This window comes from Melanerpes formicivorus, unplaced genomic scaffold (genome assembly GCF_026170545.1).
Source record: "Melanerpes formicivorus ecotype bairdi unplaced genomic scaffold, bMelFor1.0.p_v2 SCAF_57, whole genome shotgun sequence".
Classification (NCBI taxonomy): domain Eukaryota; kingdom Metazoa; phylum Chordata; class Aves; order Piciformes; family Picidae; genus Melanerpes; species Melanerpes formicivorus.
The window spans coordinates 1,254,700-1,274,770 of record NW_027142409.1 but is presented as its reverse complement, the minus strand read 5'-3'; the positions used below and the strand labels follow the sequence as shown (position 1 = coordinate 1,274,770).

The window sequence follows — 20,071 nt, the reverse complement described above, 5'->3', positions numbered from 1 at the left end:
ATGTTATGGAAGACAATGCCAGGGACGGGGAGGAAGAACTGCCCATTGTAAGTGCAGATCAGGTTCGTGATCATCTGAAGAACCTGAAAGTGTTCAAGTCCATGGGACACGATGGGATACACCCACGGGTGCTGAGAGAACTGGCAGATGAGGTTGCTAAACCCCTCTCTATTATATTTCAAAAGTCCTGGCAGTCTGGTGAAGTCCCCACAGACTGGAAAAGGGGAAACATTGCCCCCATCTTCAAAAAGGGTAAGAAGGAGGAACCAGGGAACTACAGGCCAGTCAGTCTCACCTCTGTGCCTGGAAAGATCATGGAGCAGATCCTCCTGGAGTCACTACTCACTCAAAAGAATAGTGAAGAGGTGATTGGGAACAGTCAGCATGGCTTTGCCAAGGGCAAATCCTGCCTGACCAACCTGGTTGCCTTCTATGAGCAGGTGACAAAATTAATAGATGAGGGGCGAGCAACTGATGTCGTTTACCTGGACCTGAGCAAAGCCTTCGACACTGTCCCGCACCACATCCTGGTGCTGTTGGACAAAAAGCTCAACATGAGCTCTCAATGTGCACTTGCAGCCCGCAAAGCCAATCAGATCCTGGGCTGTGTCAGGAGAAGTGTGGCTAGCAGGTCGAGGGAGGTGATCCTCCCCCTCTACTCAGCCCTGGTGAGACCCCACCTGGAGTACTGTGTCCAGTTCTGGAGCCCCTATTACAAGAGGGATGTGGAGGTGCTGGAACGTGTCCAGAGAAGGGCCACGAGGATGATCAGAGGGCTGGAGCACCTCTCCTATGAGGACAGACTGAAGGAGTTGGGGCTGTTCAGTCTGCAGAAGAGAAGGCTCCGAGGTGACCTAATTGTGGCCTTCCAGTATCTGAAGGGGGCCTACAGGAAGGCTGGGGAAGGACTTCTCAGGATCTCAGGTAGTGATAGGACTAGGGGGAATGGAATGAAGCTGGAGGTGGGGAGATTCAGGCTGGATGTGAGGAGGAGGTTCTTCACCCTGAGAGTGGTGAAACCCTGGAATGGGTTGTCCAGGGAGGTGGTCGAGACCCCGTCCCTGGGAGTGTTTAAGAGCAGGCTGGATGAGGCTCTGGCCAGCCTGATCTAGTGTAGGTCACAGCTTTCTGGGCTTTCGGCAGGACTTGACCTTGAGGCCGGGAAGAGCGTGAGGCCTCTTCTGACATTCTAACACATAACTGCTTTTTAATTATCAGTTTCTCTTTTTCTCCCTTTTTAACCCTCTTTTGGGGAACGGGGGAGAGAAGGGGGAGCTGGGGTGGGGAACCCCCCCTCAGTAGAGGAGGGAACTCTCATTCCTGTGTTACTTTATTGTATATTTCTGTATATATTGTAAATAATGTAAATTCTGTATATATTTCCCTGCGTTCCCTAAACTGCTTTGTAAATATACAGCACCCACTCCTTTGCTAATCCGGCTGTGTGGTTTTTTTTTCCCTTCAATTTTCTTCCCTCTACTCACAGGGGGGGGAAGGGCCCGGCCTTTCCCCCAACTCTACGAGAAAGGCCAAATGCCAGGTCCTGAACTTGGGTCACAACAACCCAAAGCAATGCTACAGGCTTGGGGAAGTGTGGCTGGAAAGCTGTCTGGCAGAAAGGGACCTGGGGGTTCTAATTGACAAGCAGCTGAATATGAGCAAGCAGTGTGCCCAGGTGGCCAAGAAAGCCAATGGCATCTTGGCTTCTATCAGAAATGCTGTATCCAGCAGGAGTAGGGAGGTGATTGTCCCTTGTACTTCAATCTGGTGAGGCCACACCTTGAGTATTGTGTTCAGTTTTGGGCACCTCAATATAGGAGAGATGTGGAGGTGCTGGAGCGAGTACAGAGGAGGGCAACAAAGCTGTGAAGGGCCTGGAGAATCTTGTGAAGATTGACCGAAGGAGCTGGGGCTGTTTAGTTTGAAAAAGAGGAGGCTGAGGGGAGACCTCTTTGCTGTCTACAACTGCCTGAAAGGACATTGTATAGAGGCTGGTGCAGGTCTTTTCTCCAAGGTTATTAGTGATAGCACAAGAGAGAATGGCCTCAAGCAGTGACTGGGTAGGTTTAGACTGTACATTAGGAAAAAAAATTTCACAGGAAGAGTGGTCAGGCATTGGAATGGGCTGCCCAGGGAGGTGGTTGAATCACCAACCCTGGATGTGTTTAAAGGTCATTTGGACATGGTGCCTGGGGATATGGTTTAGGGTGAACCTTGTAGAGCAGGGTTATCGGTTGGACTTGGTGATCCTGAGGGTCTTTTTCAACCTGAATGTTTCTGTGATTCTGTGATTCAATATCTTCTGGGCTGAAAATGCAAGATGTCTATTTACTTCTATAAGAATCTTGAATGCAGAAGTTTGATTTTTGCACAGACAGTGGTGACTGCATCTAGCTATGCACAAACCTTATAAACAGCCCTGGTCTGAAACTCACTCAGCTGGCTCCAGAAAAGGTCAGACTGCCAGTCATCAAACCCCAGATAGCCCTGCAAAGCAGGACCCAATTCTGCAGTCCTGGCTTGTTCATCTGTAGTCAGAGGAAGGAGCCCCATAGAGCAATGACTATAGGGTCAAACCTCATTGTATAAAAAACCCCAATGAACAAAAGCTTAGGAGCAGGAGAAAAGGCTCTTCCAGGGCTATCCCCTGCCAGTGCCTCCTTCCCCATCTCCTGGGAGTCCAAAGCTGACACAACCCTCCCTTTCTGTGGAGTCAGGAAGGGACATTATCATGCAAATGAGCCCACCAGGAAATCCAGTTTGTTTCCAAATTCCTATATCCTGTCCTGCCACATAAAGCTTTGAATGCAGAAGAGGATGAATGGCCTAAAAGCAACAGAATTATACATTTAGTGCAAAATCCCACTCACTGGTCCCTTTTACTTGGAAGCAAGATTTAGTACACACACAAAACCCACACAGACTAGCAGGCTAGGGGGAAAATGTAGACATGCTGTAGACACTAATTTAATATTCCTCCTGCTATGCATCTCCAGTTCAGTGTATGTACAGCATCAGTGCCTCCAGTTTTAAACTCCACTCTTACAGCCCCACCTTTTAGTGTGAATTTGATATTTCAACCATGTAAGAGAAGCAGATATGCCCTTAGTTATTATTATACCAAATGGTACATCCTGCTGACTTATGGATGGATAATACACTGTTGACACATATAGACATCTCTTACCAGTAACCACAAAACCTCTCACTTCATGAACCCCCTTGATGAATCAGAGAGAGGTGTGTCCTTCAGCACAGAGCATGCAGTTTGGGTGCCAGGCCACCAAACTTCATCTCTCTGGCTGCTGCTTACCACTCTCACTGGAAGCAAACTCCTGACTCTCAACATGAACTTGGAAAAAATCGGGGGGGGGAGGAGAAAAGGAGGAAGAGTAACTCATTCCCTTCCTCTAGTGGTACTGAAAAAATGGTTACTCATTGCACCAGGCTACCAAAATCAATTTGGTGCAGAGAAAAACGAGTTATGGCTTTGATTCCATCATGTGACCCTGATGGGTGGACTCCCACATAGTGATCTCACATTGCAGGCTTACTCAGAGCTTCACAAGCAGCAGAAAAAGGTCACACTGAGTTAAAACTGAAATGTATGTTCTTGCAGTTTTCCCCCCTAGGGCCAGATGCTCTAGCCCTGACTTGGGCAAAGATCCAATTGGAAATAAAGAATGTAATTACCTTGTAAGCACCTTAGTGGAAAATATTAGTATAGTTAATTATGCAGGGATGCAATGCTAACCCATTTCCCACTGTTTAACATACAGATATTAATGCTTTCTCCTTCGGGGTTTGGAGAAGATCACCTATTGCTGTAGAATTTATGCTTTTTGCAGCTATTGCAATCAGTTCAAACACTCCATAATTTTCCAGCAGTCCTGGCTCACTGGCGAGGTCCCAGAGGACTGGAAGCTGGCCAACGTTGTGCCCATCCATAAGAAGGGCCGGTTGGATGAGCCAGGGAATTACAGGCCTATCAGCCTGACCTCAGTGCCAGGCAAGATCATGGAACAGGTCATCCTGAGTTCAATAACACAACACTTAGAGGATGGCCAAGGGATCAGGCCTAGCCAGCATGGATTTAGGAAGGGCAGGTCCTGCCTGACCAACTTGATCTCCTTCTATGATCAGGTGACCCGCCTGGTGGATGTGGGGAGGCCTGTGGATGTAGTCTACCTGGACCTCAGCAAGGCCTTTGACACCGTCCCCCATAGCAAACTGCTGGCCAAGCTGTCAGCCCATGGCTTGGACGGGAGCACACTGCGATGGGTTAGGAACTGGCTGGGGGGCCGAGCCCAGAGAGTGGTGGTGAATGGTGCCACATCCAGCTGGCAGCCAGTCACTAGTGGTGTGCCCCAAGGATCAGTGCTGGGCCCTGTGCTCTTTAACATCTTTATTGATGATCTGGATGAGGGCATTGAGTCCATCATCAGTAAATTTGCTGACGACACCAAGCTGGGGGCAAGAGTTGATCTGCTGGAGGGTAGAGAGGCTCTGCAGAGGGACCTCGACAGGCTGGACAGATGGGCAGAATCCAACAGCATGAGATTTAACACATCCAAGTGCCGGGTTCTGCACATTGGCCACAACAACCCCATGCAGTGCTACAGGCTGGGGTCAGAGTGGCTAGAGAGCAGCCAGGCAGAGAGGGACCTGGGGGTGCTGGTTGATGGTAGGCTTAACATGAGCCTGCAGTGTGCCCAGGCAGCCAAGAGGGCCAATGGCATCCTGGCCTGCATCAAGAACAGTGTGGCCAGCAGGAGCAGGGAGGACATTCTGCCCCTGTACACTGCACTGGTTAGGCCACACCTCGAGTACTGTGTCCAGTTCTGGGCCCCTCAGTTTAGGAAGGATGTTGACTTGCTGGAACAAGTCCAGAGAAGAGCAACAAAGTTGGTGAGGGGTTTGGAACACAAGCCCTATGAGGAGAGGCTGAGGGAGCTGGGGCTGCTTAGCCTGGAGAAGAGGAGGCTCAGGGGTGACCTTATCACTCTCTACAACTACCTGAAGGGAGGTTGTAGACAGGCTGATGATGGTCTCTTCTCCCAGGCACCCAGTACCAGAACAAGAGGACACAGTCTCAGGCTGCGCCAGGGGAGGTTCAGGTTGGATGTTAGGAAGAAGTTCTATACAGAAAGAGTGATTGCGCTATGGAATGGGTTGCCCGGGGAGGTGGTGGAGTCGCCGTCATTGAGGGTGTTCAGAAGGAGACTTGATGGGGTGCTTGGTGCCATGGGTTAGCTGTTTGGGTGGGTTGGATTGGTTGATGGGTTGGACACGATGATCTTGAAGGTCTCTTCCAACCTGGTTTGGTTTATTCTAATAAAGGTTTATTCTAATAAGGGTTGCAATGATGATTTTACCATCTCTGGCTGATACTGCAACAACAGGGGTTTTGAGAGCCTTTGTAAGATTGAGATCTTACAATGTCCATGTCTTACAATGTCCATGTCCCTTTAAACATCCAAACACGGTCTTTATTTTTGTTCAGGATGTTTTAGGACCAAAAAGTGATTTCAGGGTTCTCAAGCTGAAGATAACTCACCACTGGAGTATCAGGAGAATTTAAATCCTTGGAGTTGCATACCCAAAACCTGGGACTTTTAAGAACTCATGGGTAAATTATCTAAGTGAAAATGCCATTACGTTTAATTAAGGATCAGGTGAAACAGCACAGTAAACACATGGACTGAGCCTGTACTTTAGCCTTTGAATTTTCAAAATGCAAAGCCAGGTGCTTCCACACTATTTCTGATTGGCTTTCCAGTTTTCAAATAAGGAGCCTGCTTGCTCTGTGTTAGTCTTTCAAATAATCCCCACTGCTTTCACTCCTCAGCTGGCAAAGCCCTCTGAACAAATGAGCAAAAGCCACTCAATATTTTTTGCCTGCCCTGGTATTTGCTAACATCTCTGAACAATCCAGTGCACCCTGGCAGATTTTCATAGTCTAGAAAAACAAAAGGGTCAAATTCTTTCTCACATCTATAAAAAAGGTGTTGAGAGGGTTTACAAAAATATAAAACTGTCCTGAGATTTCTCTTATAGGCACCTAAGGGAGGGTTTTTTTTTGGGGGGGGGGAATAAAAAAGGTGAGGAAAACATCAGCACTTTGGGAATATGCCTTCTTGTTCAGTGAAAATCATGTAATGCATATTCACATAATCATGTTTTGGGTTGGAAGGGACCTTTAAAGATGATCTAGTCCAACACTGTGACCGTTTGAGGCTGTGCCTTTAAGAAAGGGAATATGGTGGATGGAAGTTGGTGAATGAAAAGAACAATCTAAACTAATTTCATTGGTAAAGTGGGAGGAAGCACCTTCTCAACTGGGAGTGCAGGAGGGTATACTGGGCATTCCAGCACTTTATCTTCAGTCTTGCTTCTGCTCCTCCACAGGGCAGCAGCTCTCTGTCCTGGGCTTTCGGCCAAGGCTTTGGCCTTGAAACCGATAAGCTACCAAGGCCTGTATTAACTCCTTTCCAATTAACACAAACTGCTTCTAATTTTTTTTTTTCTTTCTCTCTCTTTCTAACCCACTCTGGGGAAAAGGGGGAGAGAGGGGGAGAGCGGAGGTGGGGAGCCCCCTCAGCAGGGGGGGGGGGGGAACTCTTGTTTCTGTGCTACTTTATTGTATATCTTTGTATATATTGTAAATATTGTAAATTTGTATATATTCCCCTGCATATCCTACATTGCTTTGTAAATATACAGCTCCACTGCTTTGCTAATTCAGCTGTGAGTTTTTTTTCCCTTTCCCTTCAATTTTCTTTCCCTTTACTTTACAGGGGGGAGGGAGGAGGCTTTTGGGCCTTACCCTTCCAACCCTACGACAAACACCCCTGCAACGAACATCTTTAATAAGGTCAAGTTGCTCAGAGCCCCACCCAACCTGACCTTGAATGCTTCCTGGGATGCGGCTTCTACTACATCTCTGGGGAGCCTGTGCCAGTGTTTCACACCCCTCACTGTACAAAATTTCTTCCTTATATCTCATCTTAAACTCCCCCTTTTTATTAGTTTAAAACTATCACCCCTTGACCTGTCACAGCAGGCCCTATTAAAAAGTTTGTCCTCCTCTTTCTTGTAGGCTCCCTTTATGTACTGAAAGGTCACTATAAGGTCTTGCTGGGGCCTTCTCACCTCCAGGCTGAAAAACCTCAATCCCCTCAGCCTTTCTTCATAGGAGAGATGTTCCACACATTTTTCACCATACCACCTCTTCTGCCAGGAGCTGTGGCTGCAGGCAGCACCACCCAGGCTTCCTGCTGCTGCCTGCACTTGCCCCAGCAGTGGAGTGGCAGCAGGGATCACACCTCAAAGCTCAGACAGTGAGGGCTGCAGCAGGCATGACACCCTCCTGTGGATCCCTGACACAGAAAGACCTAGACTTTGTACATTGCTTTGGGAATTAATGAGGCCAGCAATTAGAAAATCCAGCTGGGCAGCTTAGGAGACTGATGTAGCACAAGCATACCATCCTGCTTTTGATTCAAGCCTGTTCACATGCTCTGCTGTAGCAAGCAAAGGGGAGGTCAGTAATAAAAACTGCTTTTATTGAAATATGTTCTTTGAAAAATAACCCTATCACCCCTGCTGCTTTTTTCTGCCTGTTTTCTTGCTATACAAGTCCAAATCTCACCCCAGCCACCAATAGGCAGCAGGAGCATAAGGTGAAGGAGCACCAGGAACCTGAGCCCAAGCTCACCCTGCACAAGGCACAGAGCCTTCTTGTGCTCTGCAGGAACAAGGATGGATTACTCAACCACCTTGAATTTTGAGTACACTTCCCTATGCCACCTATAGAGAAGACTTAAGGAAGGAGATCCCTAGCAAAGGAAAATTGTCTGAAAGCTGCCAGACAGGTATTTTGGCCAGTGGGGAAAATACAAACAGAAGCATTTGCAGGCAGGGGGCAAACTCTGGTCTACTTCAACAGCATCCAGGTTTATTTTTGCAAACCAAGGACAGTACCCATAAACCAAACACTGCTCTCAAGTGTCAGCATAGACTCTTTTAATACTTTACATAGAAAACCTGCATACACGGTCCATAATCTTATGTAAACATCATATACATCTCAGGTTTTGCCATGTCAGTTTATTAAAAACAAAACCAGTCTCAGTACCACTGTTGAGGGAAGAGGGAGAAAAGTAAACATAATGGATACATTTGTTCTCTGAACCAGAGAAACATAAGATTCTTTTCACCTGGGTTGGCCACCCTGTGAAAGTAAGTTTTAAATAAACCTAGTTTCTTTAAACTGCCCTTTAGTACTGAAGTCTGATGTAATCACTGCATAAGGAACAATGCTTTCACTCATTTTTTCCATGGCAAAACGATACAGTGGGTTTATTTTGTCTTGTGTTGAAATCAGTTTAGAACAAGACCCAGATGAGGTTGAATAAAAATGTTTCCAATGCTACAGTGTTGTACGCAGATGGCAAGTGCATTGAGTATTTAAAAACAAACCCCAAAAAAATCCACCAAGTTGTGCAAAGTAATTTCTTCTGAAAATAAACTTTTAAATAAAGCCAAATCAACATACTTGCAGAAAACAACACTAAAGGAAGAAGCAGGCACCAAGATCATAATATAGCATATCATCCCCTTCCCCCTTGCTCATCCTGCCTCATCCATCAGCAAGAAGGACAGAGCAGTTCAGCTTTACTTTCCAGCCTGGTGGCTTCTGCAGCTGGAGGCAGTTCAAGGCTCGCATTATCAGCAGGCATGTCACTCAGGTCAAGTTCCTTTGCACAACAAGTCTCAGATGGGTGCCCACTCCCCATGTCACTTGAAATAAGCACTCCCTGTACCACCCCAGTTTGCACAAGATAAAAAAAGTAAGATATATACAAGTTTCACTTGGGATGACCCTCTTCTCCCAGTCTCAGTCTTCAGGACACTGACTTCCACAGCAAGTCAGGCTCAGGCCGAAACATCTGCAGGAGAGGCAAGGATGCTGCAGGCAGCCCAGGAGATGCAGCTCCTTCCCCAGCCTGCCTGAAGGGGAGGCACATGCAGGCAGGGGGCAGAAGTCCCTTTGAGCATCTCAGCTCCACAACTCTCCTCTTGCAAAAGAGAGGAAGATGTCTGGAAGCTGGATGCAGCAGGTGGTAGGCAGGTAGGAAGGGCTGGGTGCAATGTTTGGTCAGTCCAGTCTCAGCAGCTTTTTGTCACTGACAATCTACAATTAACTCACAGGGGTCAGTGGTAGGAGAAGGCTTCTCCCCACTTTATTCCTAAGACTCAGGGCATGCAATCCCCCCCCTCCCTCTGTCCCCACGGCTGAGCCAGCACAACCCTTTTCAGCCAAGGCTAAGGGAGCGTGCACCCTCCCTTAGCCCCCACCCCGATTCATCACCAGCCTCCAGCTGAGGGGACAGGCTGATGCCATGTGCGTTCATAACCCAGCTCCTCTCCACCTGCCAACAGGTGACCCAGGCGCTGTGCCCAGCACCACACTCCAGCCACATCCTATAGGACCTTGCAGCAGTTGATGCAGCCATTCTGGGTGCCGTAGCGCTTCTGCAAGGCTGCCCGGGTGGCAGTCTCAAAGACTTCCCGGACACCCTCCTTGGTCTTGGCTGAGCACTCCAGGTAGTCGTAGGCCTGGATGCGAATGGCCATGGCGCGGCCATCCTCAGTGCGCACTGGCTCCTGTTTCATGCGGGCCAGCTCGTTGCGCACATGCTCATCATTACGCAGGTCTTTCTTGTTGGCCACCAGGATGATGGGGACGTTGGGGCAGAAGTGCTTGACTTCAGGCACCCATTTCTCTGGGATGTTCTCCAGTGAGTCCGGGCTGTCTACAGAGAAGCACATGAGAATCACGTCGGTGTCTGGGTAGGAAAGGGGGCGTAGGCGGTCATAGTCCTCCTGGCCAGCCGTGTCCCACAGGGCCAGCTCTACCTGCTTGCCATCCACCTCGATGTCAGCCACGTAGTTCTCGAAGACAGTAGGCACGTAGACTTCGGGGAACTCATCCTTACTGAAGACGATAAGGAGGCAAGTCTTGCCACAGGCACCGTCCCCCACCACCACCAACTTCTTGCGGATGGCTGCCATGGCCAGGCTCGCCAAGCTGGCCTTGCCGTGCAGCAGGACGATGGCAGCGCCCTCCTCCCCGCGGCTACTGCCTCCCCCTTCTTCTCGCTTCTCACAGGGCACCGCGGCGAGCCGGGCCCGCGCAGAGAGGCGGGCGGGCGCGCGCTCCTCTCTCTTCGCACCGGCACCACGCCCTCGACCCCTGCCTCAGGGGAACACCACGGCTTCAGGGCAGCGCCGCCGGTGACACCGAGCTCGGTTCTTCGAGGGCAAACGCTGCTGCTGCCACTGCTCGCCACTCCGCACCAGACTGCCGCCACTCCGCGTTGCCACTGCCGCAAGCTGCTGGCCGGCGCCGCTATTTAAAGGCGCTCGCGACTTTCTTAATATAGCCGGCCAATGGCAAGGCAAGGAGTGAGGTCATCCCTGGCGGAGAGCGTCGTGATTGGAGGGAGGCAGCGAACGGGAGGCGGGACGAGAGGAGGATGGGGGACGAGCGGGGCGCGAGCGGTGCTCGGCTTGCGGCGGGGCTGTGCTGTGTTGTGCTGGGGCGGGTGGGGATGACCGGGCGTGACTGCGCTGGGCTGGGCTGGGCTGGAGCAGGGGGGCTGGTGGTTATGGGGAGGCTGGGAGCAGCAGGGCGGGTGGTTGTCGGGCGGAAGGGGAGAGCGAGGCGAACGAGACCGGGCTGTAAGGCGAGCACCGCAGAGGTCTCACGGCGCACGGCCGGCAGCGGTGCTGCACCTCCGGAGAAGCCCGAAGCCGGTCCCCCGCCTGCGCTGTGCTGTTGGTGCGCCACCTCCTGGCCCCGGGGTGGGGGTTTTGCGGCAGGGCAGCCCTGCCGCCCAGGATGGCCGGTCTTCAGAGGCTGGGCGAGCACGGGAAAAACAGGGGAAAGCGCTGCGTCTCAGATGCGGTCTTTAAAGCCCAAACAAAGTGGAGCTAAGATTATTACAGGCAGTTAAAACAAAACCTTCACATATTGGTGGATAAACGCAGGACACGACCACTTCCCTTCCTTAAAGGAAAAAATTAATCATGTTTGAGTCTCTCTCTTGCAAGCTCTTGGCCAAAAAGCAATGGAACTAGAAGTAGCAGACTTGAACTGAAATGTCCTTTTGGTCTCAATCTGCACAGCCATCAGGAGCCACAGTAATGAAAAAATTAACGTGGAAAATAAATGAGGGCAAGACTGGAGTTTCAGATTGCTTGGGGGATAGGGTGTAAGTACCTTAATATAAACAGATGGCTCACGCTGGGTGCATTAATAAAGCCATACATTGTGAAGGCTCACACTGTGAAACTGCTGGTAGCAATTCACTGTGTCACTATCACTCTTCAGCTAGGTGTTGTCTCAAGCTTTTTTGTTGCAAGCACTTTGACCTAAACAGTGTCCTGTGGGTTGGATAGGGCTGGATCTAAAGTATCCTCTTTTGCTAACCAGCACTCGCACTAGTGAATAGAACAAAAACGAGTGACTTGGAACAAGATGGTTGTTATTTAAAATTGTACTGAAAAATATCCACTTGAAGACCAAATGCATCACTGAGTCTGTTGATCTGTCTGACAAGATACTTGCAGCAGAGTGCTACAGAAGTGTGAGTCAATAGGGCAAATCGTTCACTTATGGTTCACTTAATCCTAAACATTGAAATATAATTAATCTTCTGTGAGACTTCTGTAATTCCCATTTCTCCCTGTCAAAAGACTGTGTCCCTGGATGGTGATGACTGGATTTGTACCTTGGTCTTACATGGTTTATACAGTATATATTTACAGGATGTTAGCACAATACATTCAAACTGATGTTGGGGGGTGGGGGGGAATGTAGTCATAGGCATCAATATTCTACAGTCCCCGTGGCCTTTTGTCAGGCTAAGTTTCTAATTTGCCTTGTCTCCTTATAGTTGTTGTCACTACTCAGTTTTAAATTCTTCATTAAATGAAAAAAAGTTGTCCATGTGCAAGTGTTCCCCATGCTGGCATGTCCTTCAGGCAACGGAGCATTGGCAGCTTGTAGCTATTTTCTCTATAAATGTAATCACAAGCATGCAGAGCCGTTCTGATAGGCAGATAGAGCTAATTTGCTGCATAATGTAAGTCGTCTAAATGCATTCGCTGTTGTAAACCTCGCGAAGCTCCTCAGCGGAATTAAACCAATGGTGTATTTTTCACTGGGGCTCAGTGCCACCTTGTGGCGGCCTGGCCGACGTGGGTGCCCGCCTTCCTTACGGCTCCCACGCTGGAAAACTGCACCTCAGGAATGGCAGCAGGAAGAGCCGCGAGTGCTTGACAGATCGTGAGAAGTGCTGCTTAAGCATGCTTTTGAATCCCTTTTCATTTGGCTTTTGGGTAGCACAAAGAATCGTGCTTGGAGCTAGGTGTAAAAAGGGATAAAGCAGAGCTCCTGTGAATCAAAGGTAGATTGTGTCAGATTAAACCAGTATCTTCAGAGGACACAGTCTCAAACTGTGCCGGGGAAGTTTAGGCTGGAGGTGAGAGGAAAGTTCTTCACAGAGAGAGTTGTTAGCCATTGGAATGTGCTGCCCAGGGAGGTGGTGGAGTCCCCATCCCTGGAGGTGTTTGGGAGGGGATTGGATGTGGCACTTGGTGCCATGGTTTAGTAGTCATGAGGTGTTGGGTGACAGGTTGGACTTGATGATCTTTGAGGTCTTTTCCAACCTTATTGATTCTATGCTTCTGGATGTTTCATTTTGTCCTTTCATGCACAAAACAAACAGAAAAAAGAATCACCCGAATGAGAAGCTATGCTGATCATCTCATCTGTGCTGTGCCATGAAAGGTAGGGAAATATGCAGATTGCTCATTTCAAAGCACACAATTCAGAGTTCTGCTAGTAGTTGTCTGTGGTTCTCGGTGTAGAGAAAGCAAACCAAGCATTCAGCATCCAAACTAACACTTTCAGACTTCAAAGCAGGGTGGTCCCATCCAAGCAGTCTACGGGTCCCTACTTCTAAACTATGCTAAGGAAATATTCTAAAAGATTTGGTTAACCCAAGTCAAACCCACAGCAGACACTCTTCATGTAACTAGAACATCACAGACATAGTTTGAACACCCAGTTAGGTTCTAAGCCATAGCTCCCTAATTTTCTGGTGAAGTCTTACATTTGTGGTCTTCCACAAAATTACACTGAAGGCAGAGGCCCTGATGTTTCATATCTCATCTTGGAAGAAAAACTGCAGCAAAATGTGTGTAATTCCTTGGACTGGGCTTTCAAATCCTTTTTTTTTTTTCCAGAGGCTTTGTATCAGGGGACCCAGCCTTGTGACTCACTCAGGCTGAAACTACACTCATTTCACTGTCCTAGGGTACACTCTGGCAATGGTCTCTATAGGGGACATTTATTCTTATATGTGTAAAACTTGGGACTTGATCATGGTCTGAGTGTCATACTTAGTGTAAAATTGCCACACACCACCTTCCTTCTGCAGTGGATTTAGCCCATAAATATCAGTGCACTGTGGGGTACCTGCCCTGAGCTGTGTGAGTGCAAGTGAGGAGGCCCTTAGTTTATATTGTCTTTTTCAGTTATATATTATTACTTCTCTGGAGCATTCTTTCTTCAGCCCATACATGAAAGCAAGAACTGAGCCAGTTTCAGGAACAGTGGAAATCCAGAGTAGAGTTGTGCATAGGAATCCTTTTCTTCCTGCTTGGATCAATGCATCAGGAATGGTGGGAATCTGAGCACCATGGCAGTGCTGCCAGTGCAGCAGAAACAGACATGGCCATGGCACTGTAAATGAGCACAGTGAAAGTGCTTCCTTCTTGGGGTGGTGTCTGAGAGCAGAGGCAGAAAACTTGAAAACAAAACAATGAAGAGTCTTAGCAATGAGTCGGCTTTTCCCTCTCCTTAGGGAATTTTGTACAGGAACAGTTCTATATTGAAGCATGGCCATGGTCTGGATGACACTGGGGAGTGTAGCCAGCTCACACGCTTTAGGGCTGAAGCTGAAATTTCTGTTCTAACTTTTATGTTTTCTGGTCAAATCTGCATGGTAAGCCAAACTATACTTCTTTAAGTAAACTGAAACTTCACTCTCAGTAATCCCTAAATGTGTGTGCTCTAAGAGTATTTGTTCTGCTGTACCACATACAGATGTATGATCAATGAAAAAAGTATGAAGTAGAAAAGAAGGCACCGCTTCTTTGCTTTCATTGCTTGTGCTGGTGGTTTTGAGATTAAAACCTGGCCTTTTGTTTTTCACTTGATTTAATCTAATTTGCATTTTTTGTTGCTGAGAAGACAGTTCTGGTCAATTACTAGAGATTGTTTCCAGATTATATTCCCCCCTCCCTGGCCCTGTTCTTTTTGCTAAACAGATTTTCTAAAGGGCATGTCTGTAACTCAGATAATTTATGCTCAAGCATAAATCTGTACCAAAAGCATGAAGGCTCAGTAGGGAAGGTAATCTTTCTTCTTTTTGTCACTAAGTAGGCAAGTAAGTACATCGCCTGCTGTGGCATAATGTGCTGAGGGAGCCATATGTGCCAGTAACAGCATACTGAGTCCTGCATGCTAACTTGTACTATAACACTAGCAACAAGCATTCTGCAGCCCTCATGCAGGCAAAGATTCTCAGTGAAGTAAGGAAAGCAAGAGCTAGCTAAATATGAGCAGCTTAGAGGCTAGTGTGAAAAATCTCTGAGTAGATGTGGGAGGACAGACAGAAATGGTAAGTATCTGTCTCTCTAATATGCTAATATTCTCTGGCATATATAGGAACCAGACCACTTGCTCTGTGTCACAGCAAGTCTGTTGCCTTCCAGTGTCCCTGAAGAAAATTGGAATTTAACTCTCAGATCCCCTTGTGATCATGGTCTCAGCACAGAAGCCAGACTAAGCTACCTAGAAACCAGAATGGCAAGGCACAAAAAGACAAGGTGAAAAAGACCTCTATATTGGTAGTCCACTGTGGCTCAGTCGGTAGAGCATGAGACTCTTAATCTCAAGGCTGTGGGTTCGTGCCCCACGTTGGGCGCCATAAAGAAATGTGGTGGGTTGGACAGAAAAGGCTTAGCCTCCTCTCCCCCACAAAGAGGAAGAAAAAAACCACAGCTAGCCAGCCAGAAAAGCAAAGGGAAAATGCTATATTACAAGCAATTTTCCCCATGCAATGCTACAGGCTGGGGTCAGAGTGGCTGGAAAGCAGCCAGGCAGAGAGGGACCTGGGGGTGCTGGTTGATGGTAGGATGAACATGAGCCTGCAGTGTGCCCAGGCAGCCAAGAGGGCCAATGGCATCCTGGCCTGCATTAAGAACAGTGTGGCCAGCAGGAGCAGGGAGGTCATTCTGCCCCTGTACACAGCACTGGTTAGGCCACACCTCGAGTACTGTGTCCAGTTCTGGGCCCCTCAGTTTAGGAAGGATGTTGACTTGCTGGAACGAGTCCAGAGAAGGGCAACGAAGTTGGTGAGGGGCTTGGAACACAAGCCCTATGAGGAGAGGCTGAGGGAGCTGGGGCTGCTCAGCCTGGAGAAGAGGAGACTCGGGGGTGACCTTATCACTCTCTACAACTACCTGAAGGGGGGTTGTAAACAGGCAGAGGTTGGTCTCTTCTCCCAGGCAGCCAGCACCAGAACAAGAGGACACAGTCTCAGGCTGCGCCAGGGGAAGTTCAGGCTGGAGGTCAGGAGGAAGTTTTACACAGAGAGAGTGATTGCCCATTGGAATGGGCTGCCTGGGGAGGTGGTGGAGTCGCCGTCACTGGAGGTGTTCAGGAGGAGACTTGACAGGGTGCTTGGTTACATGGGTTAGTTGATTAGGTGGTGTTGGGTGATAGGTTGGATGTGATGATCTTGAAGGTCTCTTCCAACCTGGTCTATTCTATTCTATTCTATTCTATTCTATTCTATTCTATTCTATTCTATTTTCATATAGAGGTTTAGGCTAAGTACAGCACAAGTGAAAGTACGTTGTGCCAAACAAGAAATGCCTTCATGACCCTAAAGAGAAGTTGTACTGGGTTGAGAGAGAAGGCCTAGCTTTCTCTCCCCGACAAAGAGGAAAAAAACCACAGCTAACTCAGCCGGAGAAGCAAAGAGATGTAGCTATATTTACAAGCAATGGGAAAATGCAAGATATGTACACAATATATACAGTATTTACAATATATATACAGAAATATACAGCAAAGAAAGATACAGGAACAAGACCCCCACCTCCGGACAGAGGAGGGTTCCCTCCGTACCCCTTCTCTCCCCCTACCTCCCTTTTTTCCCAAAGAGGGTTAGAGAGAGAAAAAGGCAGTTATTAAGGAAAGATGAATTTTAGTAGGCCTCACACAAATTAATTGCAGGATTAGTGCTTATCTGGTATCCAAGGTCAAACTCCGACTGCTCAGAAGCAGACAGGCTGGAAAAGCAGGAGAGAGAGAAACTGAGAAAAAATCCAACTGAACTCAAAACTTAGAGTTGCATTCTACCAATCTACCAATGAAATTAGTTTGGAATATCTGATTGTTTTTGTTATTATTCCAAAACATTCATCCAGAGTGTCCCAGCACTGTCCCTTTCTTAAAGGCACAGCCTCAAACGGTCACAGTCCACCCCTTCTAAACAATTTCATTGGTTGTTCATACTGTCCATCCAATCCAAAACAACATTTACAATTCGTAAGTAAAGTCCATAGTCCGTTCCAGCTATGCTCAGATGTAGATGATTCAAAACTCCAAGAAAATCAGAAAATGAGAAAAATGGAAAACAGTTCATTTCTTCGCCGACGAAGCGAAGAAAAGGGAAACAGGGATTCTCAGGGTCTCTTAGTTGACTCAGGGCTCTCAGGGATCTCAGGGTTCGTGCACCGTAGATTCCTCGTTGATTCTTCCTCTGGACGCGATGTAGCTGTACAACAGTTTGAAATTAACCTATTTCAGCTAAAGTTAAATTTCTTTGTGGTATACACTGAAATTCACCATTCTCTTGCATTACCCAATAAGTGTGACCCGGACCTTCAGCTGATACCACCCCTTGGATAGGTTTAGCCTCTCCTGAGAGTGAAAATACCCAAACAGTTTTACCTAACAGATTCTTTTCTCTAACAACAGGAACTCTATCACCTTCTACTTTCTGTAGCAAATCTGAATGTGCAGGTCCAGCTCGGTTCACCGAACCTCTACTATTTACCAGCCAGGTTGCTTGTGCTAAATGTCTTTCCCAGTTTTTCAAAGATCCACCTCCCATGGCTTTAAGAGTGGTCTTCAACAAACCGTTGTAGTGTTCAATCTTCCCTGAAGCTGGTGCATAGTAGGGAATATGGAAAATCCACTCAATACCGTGCTCTTTGGCCCAGTTCTTTACAAGGTTGTTTTTGAAATGAGTTCCTTTGTCTGACTGACTCAATCCTCTCTGGAGTTCCGTGTCTCCACAGGATATGTCTCTCCAGACCGAGAATGGTGTTGCGTGCAGTTGCATGTGGAACTGGATAAGTTTCCAACCATCCAGTGTTTGCCTCTACCATAGTAAGCACGTATTGCTTACCAGAAAGAGAACGTGGTAGAGTGATGTAGTTAATCTGCCAAGCTTCACCATACTTGTACTTGGACCATCTGTCACCATACCACAAGGGCTTAAGTCGTTTTGCCTGCTTAATAGCAGCACAAATGTCACAGTCATGGATGACTTGTGTGATAGCATCCATGGAAATGTCTATGGATCTGTCACGAGCCCACTGGTATTTTGCGTCTCTGCCTTGATGTCCTTATGAATCATAAGCCCAGTGAGCTAAGAATATCTCACCTCGGTGTTTCCAGTCGAGATCAAGATTAGAGTCCATGTCTACCTGAGAAACTCTTGCAGCTAGATCTGCCTGATGGTTGTGTTCCTGTTCCTCAGTAGCTTTACTCTTAGGAATTTGAGCATCAATGTGTCTCACCTTCACTGAAATTCTCTTGACTCGATCAGCAATGTACTGCCACAGTTCAGCTGCCCAAATGGGTTTTCCTTTCCTCTGCCAACCATTATCACAGTATCATAGTATCAGTCAGGGTTGGAAGGGACCACAAGGATAATCTAGTTCCAATCCCCCTGCCATGGGCAAGGACACCCCACACTAGATCAGGCTGGCCAGTGCCTCATCCAGCCTGGTCTTAAACACCTCCAGGGTCGGGGCCTCAACCACGTCCCTGGACAACCCATTCCAGTGCTTCACAAAGTCCTTCTATAAATATATTAATAGCAAGAGGAAGGGCAAGGACAACCTCCACTCCTTGGTTGACATGGAGGGGAATGTTATATCAAAGGATGAGGAAAAGGCAGAGGTACTTAACACCTTCCTTGCTGTCATTGGAGGTTATCAGTAGGAGACTTGATGGGGTGCTTGGTGCCATGGGTTAGTTGTTTAGGTGGGTTGGATTGGTTGATGGGTTGGACGTGATGATCTTGAAGGTCTCTTCCAACTTGGTTTATTCTATGTATTAATTCTATGTAATTCACCACTCTCGTGGTGAAGAACCTCCTCCTCACATCCAGCCTGAATCTCCCTACCTCCAGCTTCATTCCATTCCCCCTAGTCCTATCACTACCTGAGATCCTGAGAAGTCCCTCCATAGCCTTCCTGTAGGCCCCCTTCAGATACTGGAAGGCCACAATTAGGTCACCTCAGAGCCTTCTCTTCTCCAGACTGAACAGCCCCAACTCCTTCAGTCTGTCCTCGTAGGAGAGATGCTCCAGCCCTCTGATCATCCTCGTGGCCCTTCGCTGGACACGTTCCAGTACCTCCATATACCTCTTGTAATAGGGGCTCCAGAACTGGACACAGTACTCCAGGTGGGGTCTCACCAGAGCTGAGAAGAGGGGGAGAATCACCTCCCTCGACCTGCTGGCCACACTTCTCCTGATGCAGCCCAGGATCTGATTGGCTTTCTGGGCTGCAAGTGCACACTGAGAGCTCATGTTGAGCTTCTTGTCCACCAGCACCCCCAAGTCTCTCTCCTCAGGGCTACTTTCCAGCCAGTCACTGCCCAGCCTGTATTTGTGCCTGGGATTGCCTTGACCCAGATGCAGGACCCTGCACTTGCTCTTATTGAACTTCATGAGGTTGGCTTGTGCCCACCTCTCCAGCCTGTCAAGGACCCTCTGGATGGCCTCCCTTCCCTCCAGCGTGTCTGCTGCACCACACAGCTTGGTGTCATCAGCAAACTTGCTGAGGGTGCACTCAATGCCACTGTCCATGTCCCCCACAAAGATGTTGAACAAGACAGGTCCCAGGACTGATCCCTGAGGGACTCCGCTTGTCACTGGCCTCCACTGGGACATGGACCCATTGACAGCCACTCTTTGGGTGCGGCCATCAAGCCAGTTCCTTAATCATCTAGTGGTCCACCCATCAAACCCCTGTGTCACCAGTTTGGAGACCAGGATGTGGTGCGGGACAGTGTCGAAGGCTTTGCTCAGGTCCAGGTAAATGACATCAGTTGCTCGCCCCTCATCTATTAATTTTGTCACCTGCTCATAGAAGGCCACCAGGTTGGTCAGGCAGGATTTGCCCTTGGCAAAGCCATGCTGACTGTTCCCAATCACCTCTTCACTATTCTTTTGAGCCAGTAGTGACTCCAGGAGGATCTGCTCCATGATCTTTCCAGGCACAGAAGTGAGACTGACTGGTCTGCAGTTCCCTGGTTCCACTTTCTTACCCTTTTTGAAGATGGGGGCAATGTTTCCCCTTTTCCAGTCCATGGGGACTTCACCAGATTGCCATGACTTTTGAAATATAATAGAGAGGGGTTCAGCAACCTCATCTGCCAGTTCTCTCAGCACCCGTGGGTGTATCCTGTCGGGTCCTATGGACTTGAACACTTTCAGGTTCTTCAGATGATCACGAACCTGATCTGCACTTACAATGGGCAGTTCTTCCTCCCCGTCCCTGGCATTGTCTTCCATAACATCAGGAGTGTGGCTAGAGGCCCTTGCAGTGAAGACTGAGGTAAAGAAGTTATTAAGTACCTCAGCCTTTTCCTCATCACTTGTGACCATTTCACCGTTTTCCTTTCTGA

The 20,071-nt window shown here is 48.1% G+C and overlaps 1 protein-coding gene and 1 non-coding gene across 2 annotated transcripts; one reads left to right on the top strand and one right to left on the bottom strand.

Annotated features, from left to right (window-relative positions):
• Window positions 1-8,008: 8,008 nt before the first annotated feature.
• Window positions 8,009-10,380, bottom strand: RHOB (ras homolog family member B). Its single transcript, XM_068161328.1, has one exon. It carries the CDS (start codon window positions 10,075-10,077, stop codon window positions 9,487-9,489), a length of 591 nt encoding a protein of 196 aa, XP_068017429.1. The 5' UTR covers window positions 10,078-10,380; the 3' UTR covers window positions 8,009-9,486.
• A 4,608-nt stretch (window positions 10,381-14,988) lies between these two features.
• Window positions 14,989-15,062, top strand: TRNAK-CUU (transfer RNA lysine (anticodon CUU)). Its single transcript has one exon. It is a non-coding gene; the product is annotated as a tRNA-Lys (tRNA).
• The last annotated feature ends 5,009 nt before the right edge of the window (window positions 15,063-20,071 follow it).